The sequence below is a fragment of the Tauraco erythrolophus genome, chromosome 6 (genome assembly GCF_009769465.1).
Source record: "Tauraco erythrolophus isolate bTauEry1 chromosome 6, bTauEry1.pri, whole genome shotgun sequence".
In the NCBI taxonomy this organism is placed as follows: domain Eukaryota; kingdom Metazoa; phylum Chordata; class Aves; order Musophagiformes; family Musophagidae; genus Tauraco; species Tauraco erythrolophus.
The window spans coordinates 11,828,557-11,851,345 of NC_141470.1; the positions used below are offsets into that span (position 1 = coordinate 11,828,557).

The 22,789-nt window shown below is 40.3% G+C and overlaps 1 protein-coding gene across 1 annotated transcript in view; it reads left to right on the forward strand.

The window, feature by feature from the left end:
- PTPN5 (protein tyrosine phosphatase non-receptor type 5) overlaps nt 1–22,789 on the forward strand; it is an 89,664-nt gene that overhangs the window by 62,590 nt on the left and 4,285 nt on the right. Inside the window, exons 7-12 of the mRNA XM_086613238.1 lie at nt 389–578; nt 3,500–3,584; nt 9,408–9,487; nt 9,968–10,105; nt 13,402–13,512; nt 18,979–19,139. Coding sequence (XP_086469364.1) covers nt 389–578; nt 3,500–3,584; nt 9,408–9,487; nt 9,968–10,105; nt 13,402–13,512; nt 18,979–19,139 — 765 coding nt within the window. The remainder of the gene's footprint in view (nt 1–388; nt 579–3,499; nt 3,585–9,407; nt 9,488–9,967; nt 10,106–13,401; nt 13,513–18,978; nt 19,140–22,789) is intronic.

Here is a 22,789-nt window from a genome sequence, read left to right on the forward strand (position 1 = left end):
CCTGTAGTTTCTAAAATGCCAGTCCGTATTTAGGCATCCAAAAATACTGTGCAATTTACAAAAGTATGAAAACTTTCCTGCTGTTGTCTGCTCAGCACCTTTGACAAGCAAGTTGCTTCTATTTAGGTGACAAAGTATACAGTTACCTCACTACAGACACCACTTTGAAAGTGTTGGCCTTCATATTCCAGTACAAAATCATCATCGGGTCTTCTCTATGCAAGAAGCATCACCCATTTTTCAGTTAGTGACTAAAATGTACACAGTAGAACCAGCTAGGTGCTTTTCTAAAGTTGTTGTTTATTTGTCATTGGGACTGTGTCCATTGCTGACAATGATGGGTCAGTCTGTTCTGTTGTAAGCAAACTTTGATCGCTCTGTTTTGCAGGAGAGGTTCAAATGTTTCACTCACACTGGATATGTGTACCCCAGGCTGTTCTGAGCAAGGTTTTGGCTATGTCATGTCACCACGGGAACAGTCAGCCCGAGAATACCTCCAGACAGCATCAAATATCCTTACTGAAGAGGAACTGCACAAGAAAGCACTGGATCCTTTCATACTCCAGGCAGAGTTCTTTGTGAGTATCTGACGTCCTTCTTCTAGGAGCATCAGAAAAATGGGATGTTGTCTCTTTACCATGAATCTCGTTATTATTTTCTGCAAGTCTAAAATTAGTACGTACAAACTCCACTTCCATCAGCGAAGCATTTTATGCAATTCCGAAATTAGTCATCCCCTGAAATGACAATGTCTGAGAGCTTTCAGTGATATTGTCACTTAAAAACTAGAGAATTGTTTCTGGCAACACAAAAACCCGCTTTGTTTTCACAAGTCTCTTTTTTCTGTTAGCATGCTACTTTTAAAGAAAAAATCAAACGTTTGCACTAGGGTACAGAAGTAAAGCCAAGTTTGCTACAGGCATAACTTCTTGAACTGTGTTTGGAATTGCCCTGGAGATTAAATTAGTCCAAGTGCATGTTCTTTGCTGTTGAATGCTTGGCATGGAGCTACTTTCCAAGCCTGAATGTTCTCCAGATAACTGAAGCACAGTATGGCTATTTTACTCAGCAGGAGCCATAGAAAGTTTATCTTATTGAGGTTTTTTCTGCACAAAAATGATTTACTAGTTGTAAGCTGCTCTGTCAGTTGCTTTTAGGATTCTGAAGTAAGTTTCCTTGTCTTGCTGTATTCGCTGTTGCTTTGGGAGAAAGAATTCTTCACCTCGTTTTGGGAAAAAATATACATACACAGATGAAGCAAGCGGTTGAAATTGGAATTCTAAATAGCTTAGGATAAAGGCCAGATACATGTCGGTGTTGTGAGTACACTGGCTTTTTAGATCTTTGCATTCTATGAGCCTCTTCCTTAACTGCTTGAGTGTCCGTGTGATGGGCATTGTCATGTTTATTATACTTTGCAAAATGCTGCAGTGTATATGAGTATTATGTCTACTGGGCAGGGTTGTAAATTCCTGCACAAGATGGGAGATAACCAGGGCACAGTCTTTGCATGCTGGGGTGTTTCGATGATCAAGAGCTGCTGAAGTGAATGCTGCCAAGTCAAATATGCTCTTAAGCACGGAATCTCAGCAGAGTAGGCCGAAGATGATGTTTTGCAACATAACAGCCCTTTCAGCCTGTCCTTTTTATGACCTGCAAGGGTCTGAAAGGGCAAGAGTAACACTTTGAGTATCACTTGCTGTTGTCCCTCCCTGTGCAGTTTCAGGGTTTGTTTTTTTTTTTTTGCTTTACAAGTACAGGGGGAGATGAAATAGTCTGGACTTCTGTTTTAAAACAGACAGATATCTGTGGTCCTTAATTTACTTAGTGCTGCACAAGTTGAAGAAAAACAGTTTTTGCGTAGGCAAGCCCTGATTCTTTTAAAGTAAAGCCTCTGTTGCTGTTCTAGGAAGGAAATGTTTGGTTAGTGAGTGTCTGAATTGATTGCTGAACAAGTCCACATACAGTTTCATCAGTCTCTGAGAGACACTGTAGCTTTCAAGCAAAGAAATAATGTTAGAAGTAGGAAAAAATATGCTTCATTTCTCTGAGAGATTTTGAATTAGTTTTGCTGGTGTTCAGAAGAATCATTCAACAGCCGAACTATCTCAAGTCATTTTCATTCTTTTAACGAAAACTGAAAAAGTATAGATAAAAATGATGTGTAATCAAAGTGTCATTTCTGTAATTAATAACTGTAAACTAGTTGTTGGATTTTTTTTATGAAACAGTTATCACTAGCTAGCTCTGCATCGTATATTATCAGTCTGTCTAACCTACTTGGCTTTCCAAGTCCAGATCCACGATGAGGCAAGCAGCTGTGTTTCATTTTGGAAGAAAAGTCAAAGGAGATGTTACTTGCAGGGCTAAGTCCTGAAATTCTCAGAAGATTTGGAGTTTTGTACTCAGGTGGAAGTCCTGTTGATTTCACCAAGAATTTGCCTGAGCAGTTAATGACTAAGTCCCAAAGACAGACCATGGACCTTGACTCAAAGAGAGGTTTTGGTGACTAAATACCAAGTAGCAATTGAGGTAAATGCACAGGTTTCCTTCCCCTACAGTTCCCCAAATTGGTAGCAAACTACTTCAACAAAACATTTTTATCATTAATTGCCTGACTTTTATCATTAAACCCTGACTCCCCTTACCAGTATGTCCAGTACCAGCCTCTCAAATCCAATGTGCTGCAGCTGGGATGACCATCTCTGCTCCCAAGCTCCCATGAGCCCTTTCTCTGCTGAGCCTGGTTGACACAGGCTGGCTCATTACATGCCTACTGACTCCAGTTGGTGGAAGGTTCCTTTTTGTTCCTGCCTGGCATTGGCCACTTGCTTACAGGAGATGAGTAGTAGAGAAAAAGAATCTCCTCTGTCTTTGTGTGTTCTTTGGGTCAGTAGTGTAGAGAACAAGTAATCCCTGAGCACCTGTTTGCTGTCTTTGCCCATGGAGCTTTAAAGTGTGGTAAGCAAAAATAGTGGCACTCCTCCAGCTCTATAGAGTCAGGTCAGTGCGCTACCCTGTCATGATGTGTGTCATAATTTGTTGCTGGTGAGAGTCACTAGCAAATTATTTCCTTCCACCCTCAGAGAGGAAGGAGGGAGTGTGAGTCAGAAAGGATGGTGTCTGAGATCCATTGCTTTTGGAGCAGAGTAACTTACGTACCACCTTTTGCTTAGTTCTGTGCCTACACTTGCCATTGAGTTCTAATAATACCAGGAGCTAACATAATGCCATCGCGTGTGTTACTCAATGAATTAGTCACTAGGAACTTTATCATATTAAGGATTTCAGGAAATAAAGCAAGTAACAGTGAAAGGAAACATCAATCATATTTTGGTGGGAAATTGCTAGAAATACTGTACCATATGTCTCGGTTGACTTCATCATTTTGCGTTCCTCACAGGCAGGACATAATGGGCTTGGAGTTTTTATTCCTCTTGTGAATCTTACAATACTACCTACTGTCTTTTGTGTTGGGTTTGTTTTTTTTTTTACACAGGAAATTCCAATGAACTTTGTGGATCCAAAGGAATACGATATTCCAGGCTTAGTGCGTAAGAATCGCTACAAAACCATTCTCCCAAGTAAGTTTCTTGCTTTTTAAGTCACTGAGGCAGGGTGGTTTATTCCACGAGCGGAAGGGCTTTGCTCTTTCCTTTCCAGAATGCATCAAGTATGCTGTCACTACCATGGGTTGTCCAAAGGCCATATTTATGAAGCAACAACATGGGTTCAAAGCATAAATCAAATTTCAAAAGAGGTACGGAGCATGAAGAACCTAAGATTCACTAAACAGCAGCAGCACTTGGGTTTTTAAGTCATTAGAATTGCATCATTTGGTGCTGCTTAAAAATTCTACCCAAGAACTCGATGTGTTTATTCAGATGTTACTTAGTGGTTTAACTAAAAACTCTTCAGAAGGACTAAATTCTAGCAATCTTGTTTTCCCAACTAATGTTTTTCTCAGAATCATGCAAACTGAGAGTACCAGGAGCTGGCCTTATGGCATTAACATGATACAGAAAATCAAAGTCTTTCTCTTTTCTATTACACTATTTTTATTTGTAGCCAGGAGCAGGAGTTTTGAGAAAAATTTTTGTACAAATTTTTACAAACGTTGTCGGTTTTGCCTGTGTCATACTGAAAGTTACTTTGAAAAGTGATACAACTATATGTCATGCCTCTTTTTTTCTCTAAATCATTGTTGGAAGATGTCACCACTAGCCATAGTAGCTCTTTTTGCAAAGTCCAAAGGTTCACTCTCAGGTTAGCAAAGACAAGTGCAGAGAAGTCAAAAATGTCCTCAGCTATACCTAGCATTTTAGTCAATGAACCTGGATTGGAAATGATTCCAGAAGAGATTTTTTGAATCTGGATTTACATCTCCAGCAGCTGCAGTCAATGATTCAATGTGCACAACCCTGCTGATGACTTTGTACTCCATCTTAGACCAGAACTGTAAAAATATTCAGTCATGTTTCACAATCGTGTGCCAATGACTGAGGTGAATTGCTCAAGTTTGTGCTGGAAAGGGAAGATTGCAAAAGTGGCTAATGATTTCAGATGCCCAAACTGCTAGATTTTAAAGTGATCTATATATTTTGAATTTGGTATCTAATAGGTACTTTGAGAACTGAATCTATTTTAAATATCTCATACTGGATGTTTAAACTAAAATATCAGAATTGCTGCCATGTTGAACACCCTGTTCTGGAATTGTAAACAGATGCCAATTGGCCATATATTTTTAAGAATGCTTACTCAGTGGGTTAATTATTTGCTGCAAACTTCATCTCAGCCATATCTGCTAGCAGCCATTGTTGTCTCTTTGACCTCTCTAGATAACTAGTTTCTACCCTACTATGCAATGACACCAAGTTGGGCACGAGTGTTGATCTGCTGGAGGGTAGAAAGGCTCTACAGAGGGATCTGGACAGACTGGATTGATGGGCCAAGGCCAACTGTAAGAAATTCAACAAAACAAAGTGCTGAGTCCTGCACTTGAGTCACAGCAACCCCGTGCAATGGTACAGCCTTTGGGGAAGAGTGGCTGAAAGGCTGCACCATGGAAAAGGATCTGGAGGTGTTGATCAACAGTTGACTCAATGTGAGCTGGCAGTGTGCTCAGGTGACCAAGAAGGCCAATGGCATCCTGGCTTGTATCAGAAATAGCGTGGCCAGCAGTACTAGGGGAGTGATTGTCCCTCTGTACTCAGCACTGGTGAGCCTGCACCTCAAATAACGTGTTCAGTTTTGGGCCCCTCACTACAAGAAAGATACTGAGGTGCTAGAGTGTGTCAAAAGAAGGGCAACAAAGCTGGTGAAGGGTCTAGAGCACAAGTCTGATGAGCAGCTGAGTGAACTGAAGTTGTTTAGTCTGGAGAAAAAGAGGTGGAGGGGAGACCTTATCGCTCTCTGCAGCTGCCTGAAAGAAGGTTGTAGTGAGGGGAGTGTCAGTCTCTTCTCGAGTAAGGAGTAATAGGACAAGGCGAAATGCCCTCAAGTTGTGCCAGAGAAGGTTTAGATTGGATATTAGGAAAAATTTCTTCACAGAAGGGGTTGTCAGGCACTGGAACATGCTGCCCAGGGAAGTGGTGGTCACCATCCTTGGAGGTATTTAAAAAACATGTAAATGTGGCACTTAGGGACATGGTTTAGTGGTGGACTTGGCAGTGCTAGGTTAACAGGTGGACTTGATGATCTTAAGGGTCTTTTCCAACCCGCGAAGATGATTCGAGGGCTGGAGCACCTCTGCTATGAAGACAGGCAGAGAGAGTTGGGGCTGTTCAGCCTGCAGAAGAGAAGGCTCCGGGATGATCTTATAGCAGCTTTCCAGTACCTAAAAGGGGCCTACAGGAAAGCTGGAGAGGGACTTTTTACAAGGGCCTGTAGTGATAGGACAAGGGGCAATGGATTTAAACTGAAAGAGGGGAGATTTAGATTAGATATAAGAAAGAAATTTTTCACTCAGAGGGTGGTGAGGCAGTGGAACAGATTGCCCAGAGAAGCTGTAGGTGCCCCATCCCTGGAGGTGTTCAAGGCCAGGTTGGATGAGGCTTTGGGCAGCCTGGTGTAGTGGAGGGTTTCCCTGCCCATGGCAGGGGGGTTGGAACTCGATGATCTTTGAGGTCCCTTCCAACTCTAACCATTCTATGATTCTATGCCTCGAAGGATTAGCGAGTTTATTCCAAGACCTTATGATCTGGATATTTTTCCGAATGAATTCCACAACTAGTAACCTCTGTGCAACTTTGTTGCTGGCTGTGACCAAAGGATGGCTTGATCTTGCTCAAGAGAGAAGAGAGCTGGCTGTTCACTTTTACCCAACTACCTCCATCTCAAGAGCTTTGTGCCGGCAGGAAAGAGGCTATAAAGGAGAGCTCAGCAATCCCTTCAGAGGAGGGATCATCCTTGCTTCCAAGCTGAGGATCCCAGTAAACTATCCATGCAGAAAGTAGGAGAGGGAACCGGAGACAAGATGAGGGAGACTCCAGTGCTTTTCAGGCTTTGACCACCCACCGACTTTCTCGCTTCTGAGCTGACCAGATGTAGTAGCCTATGCTGCCTGGAGTATCTACCTAGCATTCCTCCAAGTTCTAGCTGCAGAAAGCAATAATGAGAGGAACTGCTGAACAAGCTGCAGCAGAGCAGACTCAGACAACTGATTATCATAGGGAACAGCAAATGCTTGATTACCCAGCTAGAGTCACACCCAAAATCTGAATTTAAAAAGTAACTAAAATTCCCTTACCAGCTGCATGGCTGGAAGCAATCAAGTCAGTTATCATTAAAAGGTAAGCAGTCACTTAACATAATGACCAGTTACTTGCAATCCTAGAGTTGATTATAGTAAGTGAGAGACATGATAATAGTCTGTAATTCATCTCATTTATATTTATTTTGTAGTAAATTCTTTTTGAGATTCTCCAGTTTTGCTGTTGGTAGAAAAATGGCTTAGAAGGTGGCTTTTTGATAGCAGAAGAGTGTTTTTGGGAAAATGCCAAAATAAGGAAGTTGATTTGGATATTTCATAACTATGAATTTGTTTGTTTGCTGACAGTCCTCTTCTGGGGATGAGTCCTATGGCATTTCCTGGAAAATGATAATGTTTTTCTAAGATGTTTTGATGCACTTTTTGAATATATAGAAAAGGATCGTCTTGTTACCAAATTCCAGAGATGGCAATAACTTTTTGGAGCATGTTGTATATCAATCTCTTTGAATCCTTTTCTCAAGAGTAATGTCTAGACAGACTTTTAAAATTTCTGCATAGCTCTTATTGCTTTTACATCATTTTAAGTTATGCAGAACATTTCAGTTAAGTTTAGTGAGTTTCCCTAAAATGTCAGAGGTAGTATCAACACAAAACGGCCATAAAAGAGGCTGTGGAAAAAAGAACTGACATATCATTGGGTTTCTTAAAGATACAGACTACTACCACTTTTTTAAAGGCATGGTGTCGTCTTGAACCTGGCCTCTGCACTAGTTTCATCCTGGGAGAAATGTTTTCATTAAGAGTAGGATTTGATTTTGCTTAAATGACTCTATTGAGAATTTGAAATTCATACTGCAAACTCTTACATTAAAGTCTTGTTATGATTTTTTTTTTAAAGAAGGAGTTATTCCTGTTTATATATTTCTAAGAGATGCAGAACTTCTGCAAAACAGTTCTTATTCTTGTGTCAACAACGTGTCAAGAGGGCTCTCTTATATGAAATAAGATTGAAACTGTTCACTAACAATACTACCAAAACAAATGTAAATACTACGTTAACAGAAAAATCACAAGGCAAGTATTATAATTTAAAGTAAAAGCATATTCTGAATAACATTTGAATATTTGTAGATACAGCGATAAAAAAGTCCCTCGTGAAAAGGAACTCAAATTCTACTGCAGTTGCAGAATAGGAAAAGACGCCCGTGCTTAAAAGTCTGTGGCATCTGTCGATAGAGTTCTTCAGATACGTTTTATTTCTCCCTAAAGACCCACCATGAGATGGACAACATAGTATTACTGCTATTATTAGTAGGGAAAAATCAAGTAATCATTACTCAAACTTCAGCAGACTCCATGGATGACTGCATAAAATCCAGGCGAAGGAACTTCATGCAAGGAGTCTTAACTACCCAGTCCAGTGACATTTGAATAAACATCTGGCAACCTGTGTCACCTTTTTAATGGTGTGACATGTTGCAGTCTCTCAGAATTCCCCATTAAAAAGCAGGTTTTTATCTCTTGTCTCACCATCTCCCTAGCACTAGAGAAATGAGCAAAGTTGAGCAGGAGGGAACTATATGAGAGAAACTTGCTGGTTTCAGTACTTCTGTGCTGTAAAACAGTAACTTTGTTAATATCTTTGCTTTGCAGATTGCAATTTTATTATCACGTAATAGCTAACATAATTCCATTCTGTCTGAAGACAGCATTTCATGCTGAGGCTGAGTTTGTAGTACAGCAGAAATTATGTGCTTAGTCCTTTGTGCTTTACCCAATATCACGCTATTTTTGCATGTTTTTTTTTTGTTCTGTTTGTAAGCAGGCTGGATTTTTTTATGAAGTCATCTGTGGTTTGTTTTTAATATTCTCCTGGTGATACACACTGTTGCTGTTTGCTAAGGCCTCTGTCAGGAGGATGTTTCTTGTCAATGATAACAAACTGTGTAGTGCTGGCGAAGGTGGCTGAACGTGGGCCTGTGTCAGCAAGCATTAAAATCAGGGGAACAGCTCCCATTGACTTCCATGGAAACTGGAGTGAGCTTCTCAGTCAGAGTCATGTTTTCATTTGTCGTCTTGTTAAAACAAGAATAGTGCCTCATAAACATCCTCAATGAGGAAGAGTCAATTACTGAAGAGACTTGTGCAAAGTACAAGAGACTGTTAATATTCTTTAATTTCTCTTCAACCATTGCATTTGTTAATAGCACATCTTAGAGTTTAGTTCACTGCAAGACAAAACAAGGAAACAGTTACTGACATCTGGCTTGCCTGTGTGCAAGGGTTGTGTGTTTATGGCTTGGGAGAAAAGCTACTTGCTGTCATTTCACAAACAGGATTCTGATGTCTTACAAGCCAGAATGAGTCTGTTGACCTAACAAATTAGGAAATAATTTCCTGGAGCAGAAAACTGCTTTTCCAGAGTCACTGTGGGACACTGACTCTGCAACAGGAACAATTAAGCAGGCTTCAGAGAGTGGGTAAAGCTATCAGAAGCAGCCAAATTACCCCAACCACTCTTCCCCTTTTTTTGTGGTAACTTTTTGACATGGGAGCTCTTCAAGGCCACTCATATCTGTTGTGATGGCCATGAATGTATGTAAATGTCTTGCTGTACAAAATAATTTTTTTGTTTCTCTTTCTCTCCTCTGAGCAACTGATAAACTATTACTTATCTCTTTACACCTTTCAGATCCTCACAGCAGAGTGTGCCTTACCTCAGCTGATCAGGACGACCCCCTTAGCTCTTACATCAATGCTAACTACATCAGGGTAAGAGCTCAGTGGTCCAGTGTGTGTGCCTAGCCTTTGTCAGCCACTGTTAATGTAAACAGAATTGCAACATCCACTGACTTTCAAAGGCATCCTAGCTGAACTGATTGCTCTTCTCTCCTGCTTACATTAACTGAAACCCAAATCTCAAAGTGCAACTGGTTCAGACCAGACAAAACCACACTTCTGCAGTTCTTGGCGCAAATTGCTTGTCGGCTGGCCTGACCAAGGTACTGAATAATAAGCCCGAATAAGGCTCTTGACCTAGCCAGAGTCATCTCACGGCTGTTGGACACTCATTGCTGGAATTACGTGAGTCCGGATTGTGCCTTTGCTCCATGTACACGTGTGCAGCGGGGGAGAACTGATGCCGTGGAATCACCATTCCAACCAATGATAGCTCTCTGTTTTAAAGACTGAACCTTTGAGATTGTGGTGGTCATCCCTGTCAGAATTAATCTCTTGTTGTTTTGTTGGCAGGGCTATGGAGGAGAGGAAAAGGTATATATTGCTACTCAGGGACCGATAGTTAATACTGTCAGTGATTTCTGGAGAATGGTGTGGCAGGAGCGTTCCCCCATCATTGTCATGATTACCAATATAGAAGAGATGAATGAGGTAATGGTTACATATAGTCTGTATTTTTATCTGTGCTCTAGACGATATTTTGGCATAGATGCTAAGCCAGCAAGCAGAAGTTGGTTCAGTGGCCTGAGCCATCAGAGGCAGCAAGCACTAAATTCTTCAGACTCAGAGAAGATGTGGGCTTCTCTTTCAGTTCAGTTTACTGTAAGTTTTGTTTTGCCGTCAGACCTAGCCTACTGCTGGGTTTCCTGTTTTTCTTCTCCCACCTGACCTGAAACCTCTCCAAACCCAGCTCGATTTGCAGAAACTCTTTCAAGCTCTCTCTAAAGGAATCAAAAAAGATAATAACCCATAACTACTAAAGTTGGTACTGCTTTATCTTGCATTTATTATGATTCAGTGTCCATATCCACATTTCATTGAGGCTGTCCCTGACTTATGAAAGATGCTACTTAAAATAATCAACAGGTACAGCTCACTTGGATATGGAGGACCTTTTCTTGAATGCATCTAGGAAATGCTTTTGAAATATTGAAATTAAGATGCTGAAATTTTCTATTCACCACCTACTTCCAGAAATTAAACTAGCATGGTGTTTCTGCTAATCCACCTAGCGTGATTTTTGTTTGCAGTTTAAAATACTTCTGGCCTACCTGCTGAAATATTTGACGTACAGCAGACTTGAAAGAACCATGTGCCTGGGCTTCAGTTCACAGACAGGTAGCTGAGCTTAGATTTACCTTTACTGGCAGTGTAAGATGTGAGAAAGTGGTCTGGACACATGTTGGGCTCTGCATCCCCCCTCACCACTGGCAGCAAGGTGTAGTGGAGAGATCCAAATGATGTTTCTTAAGCTGCAGCAGCAGTATTTTCAAAGCTTGTCCCTGAGAACCCATTAGTAATTTAGGTGAGAGAGTTTCCTTTGGAGAAAAGGCTTTAGATGCTTAAAAGCCCAAGAATGTGGGCATACCTCCCTTATACACACGGTGTTATAATGGCTTAACTACTAGCTGGAAGCTTAGTGCCCATAATTATGCATGCACACATGCCTTTAGCTTTCCCCAGTTGTGAAGCAAATTTAACCTTGGATTTTAGTGAAAAAAGACATGAACAAGACAGACACAGAATTATGCTTTGCAAGTTAAAAATGGTCAGTTATTACAGCCGGCTGATTGGACACGTACTGTCAAGGCATTGCTGATGCAAAGTACGGTATGTTGCTGGATGTTTTTGTTTGCATTAACATTTTAAACCCACATCTGCCTCTATATGAGAGGCAGCACTGAAGTAATAATTTGCTCGTTGATCAGAGTTGCCAGTTTATGGCAAATAAGATGCTAAAATGTCGCAACATAGTGTACCAGAATCATTTAAGGATTCTGAGATTTAAAGATGATGATGCAGAGGAAAGATTGGTCCTGAATGACATACCTGGTGATAAGTTCTTCCACTGTAGTTTTCATAGCAAGATGGTAAAGCAAGGACATAAAATAACCTTTGCATCTGAATTTCCTCTTATCCACACTGACCAATTATTTCACCCATGATATCTGTGTTGGGAAGCAGTGTACTGCAGTGCTGATGCACTACGTAACTGGAGCTTGCTACAGCCTATATATCATAACGGAGCTGCTGAGTCTTTTCTGATACCTTTTGTGTCAAAAATTAAACGGTGTCAGGAATCTCAGCCACAAATACAGGGTAAGTCCTTTCATGTAAATGTGCCTCCTATATTAATTCCCTTTCTTCTATAACACATATATTAATATATGAGTAACAGGACTCAGAAGTATGTAGATTGAAACCCAAAACCTTTGTTTGGCAATGATGCTAGTAACAGAGGCTTTGTGTTCCCCCTCAGCCCAACGACTTGGCTAACGTGAGTACCAGCAGCTCTGTACCTCAGCCCTCAGTCACGTCTGATCTGAACCGACAGACAGCCCACGGAAACGAGCGGGCAATCTCACGCCACTCCTTTAAGCAGAGCCGCGTCTGTGCTATTGATAGCTGCTAGTGCTCTTGACAATTTTTGCAATGGATTCTGCAGTTTAAGAGGAGAGGAAGGAAAAATACGATCTGCGTGAATAGTTTTACAGAGACACAGTGGGCCACATTCCCAGTCGGTTATTAACTGATGCACTGTGCGGGTGGAACAACACTGGTTCTACTGCACAAAAATTTTGAGTCAGTAACTTTGCAAGATACTTTTCTGTTGTTAGACTTTCTCCTGAAGTGAAACTATTTTTGGTGGGGGAGAGCAAAATGATTGAACTTGCTTCCTTCAAGATTGTGTACAGCTATGTAAAAGAGGAAGCCTACAAGCATTATCTTTAACCAGGTTTGTCCAATAGCAAATTCTTACTCTCCTCTGATAACAAGATTGCTTCTTCCGTTATCACAAGGGAGCCTTTTTCTCAGACCCTGCCTTGTTCATGTCATATCTTGTCCATGAACTAGTTCAACAAGCACATGTTGAAGTGCTTGTCTCTTCCTTTCCATATTGATTAGTTTAAAGAGAAACTGCATACCAAAAACCAGAGTCTGTGTCAGGCCTCCTTACAGGATAGAAACACTTAAAAATTCTCACCTCATGTCTAGTGTATCAGTAGCCCAAGGCAGATTTGCAAATGCACTATAGTTTCTCCTTCTTTAATTGTCAGGTTGTGCTGACTGCATCTTTGACTGTTTTGGCAAAATCAAATGTAGTAGTCTAAGAACTCTCACAGCTATTGCTTCCTTTCAGTTCCTTAGCTTTGAAAGATTCTCAGTGTCCATTTAAAGTGGATTTTGGTACATAACCTAATTCCCAAAACATCCCCAGTCGTGTTCTTTTGTACAAAAACCTATGTGAATGATCATCTTATAAAGGGTCAGTGCTTTCTGAATATAAAAGACTGAAAAGAGGTATTTTGTGTTTCCGTATCTGTATACGCACCACAGAAATATTGGTAACTAGTGTATATTATATTAATCACTATTATCTTAAGAAAAGGATTAATCTAAAAACACAGGCATATGGCCACTGACCTTTCTAATGAACCTTCAAAATGCACATCAGTTGCATTAAGATAAATAAGGATGTGTGTATTTAAAAGCATTGGTTAGTCATTACTTGATTTGTGCATTTTTAATCATGCAATCAGGCTATTAGGAATGCAGCAAAAATCACCTGAAATGTAGTCCCTGTTCAGAAAGTGACAACTTTTACTTATTATAGAAACAACGTTCATTCATATTCATCTATGCATGAGCTATATCCAATTTCAGAGGAGTAAAAATGAACCTTCCTTGATATCTGCTTAACTAGATTTATTCTGTATTGCACACAGAAATGCACAGAATATTGGCCAGAGGAACAGGTCACCTATGAAGGAATAGAAATCACAGTTAACCGAGTCATACAAGCAGACGATTACCGTTTAAGGCTCATCACCCTAAAGGTAAATCATCCCAGTGTACCTATGGTCATTTAGCTATCTTAACCCTTAAATGGAGATGTTGATGAAGATTTGTGTAGAAGTCTTCTGCACGCTGTACTGCTGTACAAATACCACTTTTTATTACCGAAGTCATTACAGCTTTGCCTAGTTCACCAACATACAAAAACTACAGTAAAACAAGCAGACAGAAGTTTAGACCGCATATGCACAATCTGAAAGCTACCAGACCAGTTGTAGTAGTAGTAGTACAGGGTTTGCTCAATGGAAGAAAACAGTGGTTCATCCTGCGGCCATGTCTTCTATGTTGAATGGTCATTTAGAACCACACATTAGCTCACCTGTCTCACCGATAGTTTCTTACCAGCCTTTGCAAGTCAGGCAGACAGCACTTGTGGAATAGCCCACTCCACTCTGTGATGATGTTCTGTGCAGTTCAAAGGCTTGTTTATGCTTTGGGCCGTGGACTTAGACAAAGGGTTAGTGATTACTAACAGGGAGCTTTTACCTGCATGGCATCTTACATATTTTGTAGTATGGGAACGCCCCTAACAAATATTTAGTTTGTGATTCTTGTCTTTTTATGATCGCTATTAGGATGCTGTCAGACTGCTGGATACCCACCAGCTGTTGTTTATACCTAAGATGGCTTGCCCTACTAACAAGAAGTGAGGGAGTTGAGAACTGAGCCAAAAGGCTTTTTAATTTTGCTTACCTGTTTTCAGTTTCTCTCAGCAGTGGGACTACTGGTCTGCTTGACACTTGTCAGTGGTGTGGCAGCACCACTTCTGTTCACCATGGCTGAACCCCTTTTAATAGGTACTATGCTAATTTATTCTTTGAGCAATTTGACTGACTTGATTTTGAAGATGCTTTGAGGGATCATTCCACTCCAAGACACTAAAACTATTGATGAGCTTTAAAAACACTTTAACTACAGCATTATCCATACTTAATTTCTAAACATTAGTATCTTTGCAACTAACTGTATGTGTAGTTTTACATACCAGTAACCATTCTATCATCTTGTGGATGGAGAGTTTAAACATAGGTTTTATTTTTTGAGTACTTAGATGCTGCTTAGTCTAAAGTACCAGAGTCCTGTTTTACAACCGGTTTCATTGCTAGGTTCTAGAATCTCATGCTACGTATTTTAATAAGAACAGTCTATTTACATAAACTTTATACATCTCTCATCTACCAGATCTACCTCTGACCTCAGTGTAACACCACAATTTCTTTCCAAGCTGAAAAATCTTTCACTTTCATCCAACCAGTTTCAAGTCTTTTCAACCATATGCTAATAGACAGAAAGCCACCATATGAAATCCCATGTTTGGATTGAGAGTGTGGAAAGTCTGTCACTCATGCTTTTGGCAAAGGCAGCAAGGAGAAAATCACACGCCCTGACAAGTGGGAAGCAAAGAGTGTTTACAAGTATGTTGCAGACTTGCAGAGGTCTTAAATACAATTTATCCAAAACACTACAATGCAGCAGCAAGAATAATACGCAGATTAATTCTGCTGGAATGCTGATACCTAAGAAAACTGGTCACTTTTTAGTTACAGTGACAAAACAAAACTTCCTCAATAAAAAACTACACTGTCTGCTAGGAGAGGTTTCATAATTGCTTTAAATTGTTTTACAGCATTTTAATATTAGTGAATATTAACAATATTTTTTTCAGCTGGACATTAACTTTAGAGATTTAGGTTGAAATGTTCTTCCCCACCCCCTCAACAAAAAAACACTTTTTCTATATATTTCTGGAAGGAAATTTGATTCTCTCCCTGGGGAAAAATCATTCAAATTATTCTCAGGAAGGTAATAGCCAGTTCTATTTTCAGATTGGGATTGCAAGGGAGTGGCTTTCAATATCAATATTACAGTAGCATATCCAAAAACCAATCTCACTTTAACAGATGTTGGACAAAACAAACAAACAGTCCTGAAGAGCTTATATACAACAATTCAAGCGTAATATGCCATACTGTCATCTCATAAGTACCTTTCAAGCTAATACGCATCCCTGTGGAATGTGTTCTTCCAAAAGCAACCACTCAGTGTTTTCCCAAATTCCCTTGTCCCTGCTCAGTTCTTCCTTAGGTGAAGCTGCTCTCCATGTTAGAGAAGGAGCTTTAGAATTTAGAGTCAGATATGAATATATCTTTTTTTGTACATATAACTGTGGATCCCAGGGGGAGAAAACCCAAAACAACCACCAGCAAACGGAAAGCCAGATTATTTGTCAGGGCTGGCATATCCAGTACGTTCAGGCACTAACAGAGAGAAAAAAAAGATAGCTAGGGTTGCAGAGTACAGCAAAGTCATAAGGAAAGAAGTATAGCTACCACACATTTTTCCCAATCATAGCCAAGAAAGACAAGTGCTTTCCTATCACAAATGATACAAAAGCCTTTCTTGGACGTGCACATCTCCAAGGGTGTAGTTTCTTCCCTACTCAAATGCCTTGATCATTTTGATTATTTTCTTTAGGCTCATCCCAATTTGTTTTTCAGTTAAACAATGCTTTTATTTTCAGTACTAATGGGGCAGTGCCTCTTTCCTCCCACCCCTAAATGTCAGGAGGTGAACTGCTGAGTTCTAGAGCTGAAATAAAGATCCCATTTGTTAGGTTACCATTGCCTAGAGCTGTCTGTTTGTCATTTAATAGCAATAGTGGAGTAGCAGGTCCAGACCATATGTACGTTAAATGACTTGGTTGTGAAAAATAGAGGAGCCATGAATGGACTCCTGTTTTCCCTTAAACAGGAGTGGTCAGAAATACATGATACCACCACCAGCAATATATGATCACTACATGTGTCACAGGGTGGACTGTCATACTTTTCTCAGAATAGGGGGCTGGATTTGACAAGCTTTAGGAATTCAGAAAATGCCCAGGCAACAGGGCAAGGCTTGTTTTCCTTTCTTAGAATGTCTAGCCACTGATTCATGATCTCAGCCTCAGCTACAGCATACATGATAGTAGACTTCAAACCATCAATTAAATCTTGCTTCCTCATAGATGTTCCCAAATCTTCTCAGTCTCAAGAAAAAACCAATAGAGAACATTTTGTTGAAGTCAAAGCAGCAGTGTACAGAACCACAGAAGTCACGGTTCTCTAAGCAGAAGTGTAAACTGGTAACAGTGTAGACAAAACTGAAGACAGCCAGAGTTCATTATTAGAACTTTGGCTCTTTTCTGTTTCTGTCAAATGAGTGACTTTATGTAGTGATTCATGTTTTTCTTCAGATGACTTTTATCTTTTACTTTTCTCTCAGTATTATTGACAACATTTTTATTATAATTTTTCACAACCCACTTAAGAAGCCATTCTCCATAACTTCTGTGGCTCACACATAGTCACGCATTCAAAAGCAACTGTGTGTGCGTATGTGTGCGTTCATGTTTCAGAGCACTGGTGAAATTTGATCAAATTTACTGTAGTGAGCTCAATTACTATTCATGACAACTAGTTGTAGTCTCTTAACCAGAATATTTTCTTGCTAGGGTAAATAACCTAAGGGCAGGCTTTGTGCTATGGTAGTAAGGCGCTCTTCCTAAAATGAGCTAAACGTACTCTTACAGTTCCTATGGCTGTGCTTCAATGAGCACTTTAAACCTACCATAAGCTGGAACAACAACTAAATGAAGCCCAGCCTCCCTTTGTCCAAATCTCTTATTCCTACCCTGGTGCTGTCTCCCATATGCCCACACAAGCATTTGTGTGACTGTGTGTTAAGTCAAAGGGAGAAACTGATCGATCCATCTGAAAGTTAAGCCAGCTTGAGAAATAGAGATTTCACTAGATTACTTCCCCAGTGTAGTTCACTGTGAAGCTATGCAAAAGCTTTGTCAGCCAAAGAGAAGGATGGAAAGTGGCACAACCACAGACCACTTTTAACATTCAATGACTGACAGCCATAGGGACTTAGGGGTATAGTGGACAGAAACTATTTCCAGATTTTTGTGCCTGGTTCTTTAGAAAGAGACAAATTTGTTCTCTTTTTCCTCCCCTCTTAAACTCAACCAGCCATGTGTTTAAGGGAAGCTTGTGGAAGCTAACTGTGCTGGTTTTAGCTGGGGTAGAGTTAATTTTCTTCGTAGTAGCTAGTACGAGACTATGTTTTGGATTTGTGCTGAAAACAGTGTTGGTAATGCAGGAATGTTTTAGTTACTGCTGAGCAATGCCTACACAGAGTCAAGACCTTTTCTGCTTCTCACACCACCCCACCAATGAGTAGGCTGGGGGTGCACAAGAAGCTGAGAGGGGACACAACTGGGACAGCTGACCCCAACTGACCAAAGAGATATTCCATACGATATGATGTCATGCTCAGCATATAAAGCTGGGGGAAGAAGAAGGGAGGGGAGATGTTTGGAGTGACGGCATTTGTCCTCTAAAGTCACCATTACGTGTGATGGAGCCCTGCTTTCCTGGAGATGGCTGAACACCTGCCTGCTGATGGGAAGTAGTGAACGAATTCCTTATTTTGCTTTGTGTGCACGGACGGCTTTTGCTTTACCTATTAAACTGCCTTTATTTCAACCCACAACTTTTCTCACTTTTACCCTTCCGATTCTCTGCCCAGCTCCACTAAGGGGAAGTGAGTGAATGGCTGTGTGGTGCTTGCCAGGTGGGGTTAAACCATGACACTTAACATTTCTGTTCCTGGACCTTTTGAAGACATTTGCTTAGCCCTGTGCCAGCTGGCTTATGCAATAGCTGAAAGGTTCCCTGAGCTCCATGTTGCTATTTGGCACCTTTAGAAATCAGGCAGAAGGATGTCACTTTGAACACACAAAATCAGAAGCACGCAGTGCTATTTGGCACTCAGAAAAGGTAACAGCACATTTTCTGTATTCATAGCCATGCTGAGACAGAGAGGGAATTGGAATTTGTGGGTCTCAAAAAGCCCTGGACTGCAGCTAGATACAATTCCCACCTTCCGTAGTGTCTCTGAATTTCTCACCATGTCTAGGAAGAGTAGAATTGACAGGAAACTGATAGGAGTCTATCTGTCAGAAGAGATAGAAAAATAAGCTCCCATCTCTCTCACTCATCTATCTATCTAGCTACCAGAGACAGAGATAGAGCTCCTGGCTCTCTGTCTGTCAAATACATTATGAAAGCAATTATGTCACAAGCACAGCTCTGGCTTTGCTGAATGAATCTGTCAAGAGGGAACAGACTGCCTGGAGTGTTTTGCACACAGCTCTTGGCACTAAAAGAGCAGCATACTTTGGGAGGGGAGATTATTTTTTTTTTAAGGCAGTTTACTGAAGTGCAGACGTGATATTTGAAATCCAGATTTCTGTGTTGTGTGGCTTGCCATTTGGATCTCCTGTTCCATTTAGCATGATTTACTCATCTCATTCTTAAAGGGAAAGCCAGGTTTCAATATCAATTTACAACAAAAAATTCTTTTAAAACTTTGTGGTGTTTGTCTTAACTGGATTGCAGAAAGGAGAAGAAGTCAGAAACCTGAAACATTACTGGTACACGTCTTGGCCAGACCAGAAGACACCAGATCAAGCCCCTCCTCTGTTACAGCTAGTTCTGGAAGTGGAAGAGGCAATGCAGAGTGCAGAAGAGAAGAACGCCCCAGTGATTGTTCACTGCAGGTAAATAAATGATGTATCTGACTTCTAAGGGCTTCTTTGTGTACATAGTACAGATGCAGTCATATTGGCCATCAATCTGACATGGGGGAGATCTTGCTCAACTGCTTCTAAAATATACTGGAAACTTCTAAAATTTAATGACAATAATTTTGTATTTCCAGTTGTTGCACTGAGATACAGACTGAGCTGAATACAGAAGCCAGTGGTGGCTCAGTAAGAACAGTCTCATTTTATTTGCCTTACCAGTAATATGTGCCTTTAATGATGTTAAAAAGGTCAAGTTACCAAAGATCAACACACTGTGATTGAAATTGAGTAGGAAGACACATGCAAGCAGAAAAATGAGAACATTCAACTTTGAGCCGCAAAACCCCCTGTTTTGTATATTCCTTCTTTGATTTTAAAAAATCCTCATTAGGCCAAAGACAATAATTTAAGTGAAACATAAAACAAGTCAAACAGTGGCAAAGCTGATTTGCAGCAAGTACTGATCAACAGGCATGAAATGTGTGCAATTGAGAGTAAAACTGAAACATCCATGAAAAACCCCTGGCAAAGATGAAAACTTCTTATACGGAAGAAACAAAATCTTTAGAGTGGTTTGAAGCCTGATGAGAAAATTGTAATTCTCAATCACAGAGAAGAAAAAATAGATGAAGGTAGATACTTGTCTGTCTTCAGAAAGAAGTAGGATGATGTACTTATTACTTGTAGACATGATGAAGTACATTCTTTTGCACTGCTAACTAGGGAATGCGTTAAACAACAACTACTAACCGTTATTAAATCAGCTAACAGGATGATTTTTCACTCAAGAATGTTTAAAAAAATGGTCCACAGGCTCTAAACCATTAAAGTTTAGTACAGCTGGCTTCTAGTTCTTGGAAAATTGGCGAAGTTCCAGAGGTCTAAAAGCAAATCCTGTTTTGCCGGTGTTTAGAAAGGTTAAATGTGATAACCTGAAAACTACAAGTCAGTTCTCAAAACAGTCATTCCAGGTAAATAGCAGAAAGCCTGATAAACAATGCAGTAATCTTGCCAGGGTAATCTTCCATCATTTTAATAAAATACATTTTGCAGAATTGATGTTCGGGATTTTTGTAAGGAATTTTACCTAGTTTTGCATAACTGTTTCTAGGAAATGGCAGATGGTTGCTATCCAGAAGCCGTAGTAAATGGGGTATTATCATACACTGGGAATGTTTTTAAAGAGACTCTTGGTATTGAATAGTTTGCAGGCCGGTGTCATCAAAGTTCCACCTATAAGCTAATAAGGAGCAATCACCAGTAAAATGTTCATATGATGCCACATGTCCAGTTTTTCTGCCTGTGTTTTAAAACAGATTTTGACAAATTGGGGAGAGTTCAGAGAAAAATAACAAATGGTTTGTAAGAAGGTCCCCTTTGCCCTTTGAAATCTGTGACTGTCTAAGAGCTCCTTGAAGTATTATGGTATTTGCTGCAGGTAAAGATTCTGGTCACCCTGTCACTCTTGCTTTGCATAGTTGTTTTGTCCTCTCGTGTGGTGTCATCCCCATGACACGGTAATAATTTGGGGAGAAATGGGGTTTTTTTATTTGAAATAACTACTAAGAGACATGGTGATAGGATTATGATGTATTTTATGTGATAACTGTGGACTAGAGCCCTTTCAGATTATTTTCAGTTACAGTCATTTTATCTGAAGAAGGAATTTAATACGTTGCCTCTATTTGAGGGTGGTGTATGTAGCAAGCCATTAGGCATGTGTTACCCTGCATGGCTCTTGGGATTTTGTGGGGAGAGAGAGAGTATGCACAGGCCTGTGTTACGCTGACTGCTGTAGCTCCTTTGGTTTTTTTTTTGGGAGATCCTCAGTAGAACATAATCACTGTGGATTTGGCCTTCAGTGATGTAAAATAATGCATCTTTAAGAAAAAATAGATACAAACCTAATAATGAAGCTATTAGAATAGTTTGGGTTGGAAGGGACCTTTAAAGGTCGTGTAGTCTAGCCCTCCCTGCAATAAGCAGGGACACCTTCAACTAGATCCGGTTGCTCAGAGTCCCGTCCACCCTGACCTTGAATGTTTCCAGGGGTGGGGCATCTACAACCTCTCTGGGCAACCTCTTCCAGTGTTCCACCACCCTCATAGTAAGACATTTCTTCCTTATACCTGGTTTGAATCTACCCTCTTTCAGTTTAAAAGCATTGTCCTCTGTCCTATCACTACAGGCCCTACTAAAAATCTGTCCTTGTCTTTCTTGCAAGCGCCCTTTAAGTATTGAAAGGCTGCAATAAGGTCTCCCTGGAGCCTTTTGTTCTTCAGCCTGAACAACCCCAACTCTCTCAGCCTGTCCTCATAGGAGAGGTGCTCCAGCCCTGGGATGATTTTGTGGCCCTATTCTTAAAAGCAGCTTCATGTTAAAGGCAGGCTAGCAGTCCTGTTAAGGCCCTGTGGATAATGAACCACTCTTGGCCAGTCTTGGAAGTATTATGACTTTGACTCAGCCACTGAGAGCGCTGCAGCTTGTCCTGGGACAAGTGCTGTCTCTGCTGTTTTCTTGATCTCAAAACAGATGTTGTTGGCTCCCTTTGCGGAACACTCTGAGGTCTATAAATGGGAAACAGTATATAAGAGTACTGTGGCCTATTTGGTTAAGGTCTAAATTGGAAGATGAATGGCGTTTTTTTTTTTTTTAACCATTGATGTACATCCATATGCAGCAAAGAGAGTCCTCTGAAACCCTGAAAAATTTGAAGTATTAGTGAATAAACTAGATATGGTAAAGGAAACGGAAGTCAGGGCATGAGTTACAAAGAGTTTCAGGGACAAAAGTTTTAAGTCGGGTAGGTATCTCCATCACAATTATTTGAAGATTGAGATGAGTTCTTAGTGAGTAAGATCATACCCCAAACTTCCATTGAATTGCCTCGATCATTCTGTAAGAGAAGTTAAAACAATTCCTATGTAGCTGTTTCCCTAATGAGCATAAATGCAAAATGAAAAACCCGTCCATACAGTCAAAGAAACAGTACTAGGACTTTGTGAGCAGCAGCTAACTGCAGACTCCATTGTTGCTTGTACATTTGTTGCTGGTATTTTTGTATTATGACTTCAGTGCAATCTAAATGGAAGCAGGATTTCTTGCAGTTGTGTCAAGTAATTATTCCTGAGGATGCTCACTTAATTATGTAACGCGTAAGAAGGGCTGTCAGCTTTTGCTGCTAGCTTTTTATTAGCGGATGAGAAGAATTCACAGCTTTGATAGCACTGTGCCTTTGAGAATAAAATCAATTCTGGTCATTAAGCAAGGACTGAATCGGAAACAAAGGTGTTCGGGAAAGACAAATTTCTTTAATAGTGAATTCTTTGTATCCTGCACTAATTCAGAGAATTACTAGATTGCAGATCTGATCAGCAAATGGCATCGCACTTACTGTATTGCTGTTAGCTCTAGTTAATTAAGCAAGGGATTTATTGGGATTTTTACTGTACCTGTGAATGAAAATAGCTTTCAATGAAGCTATTAGGATGAAGAATCTCAAAGCAAAGGTTGCCCTCAAACCAAGTCTAACTAAGAAATACTGTTTAACTGCTTATTTTCAATGGTTCAGTGACATACTGTGTCAAACGGTACCCAACAGTCCATTTTTAGCACTGTATGTG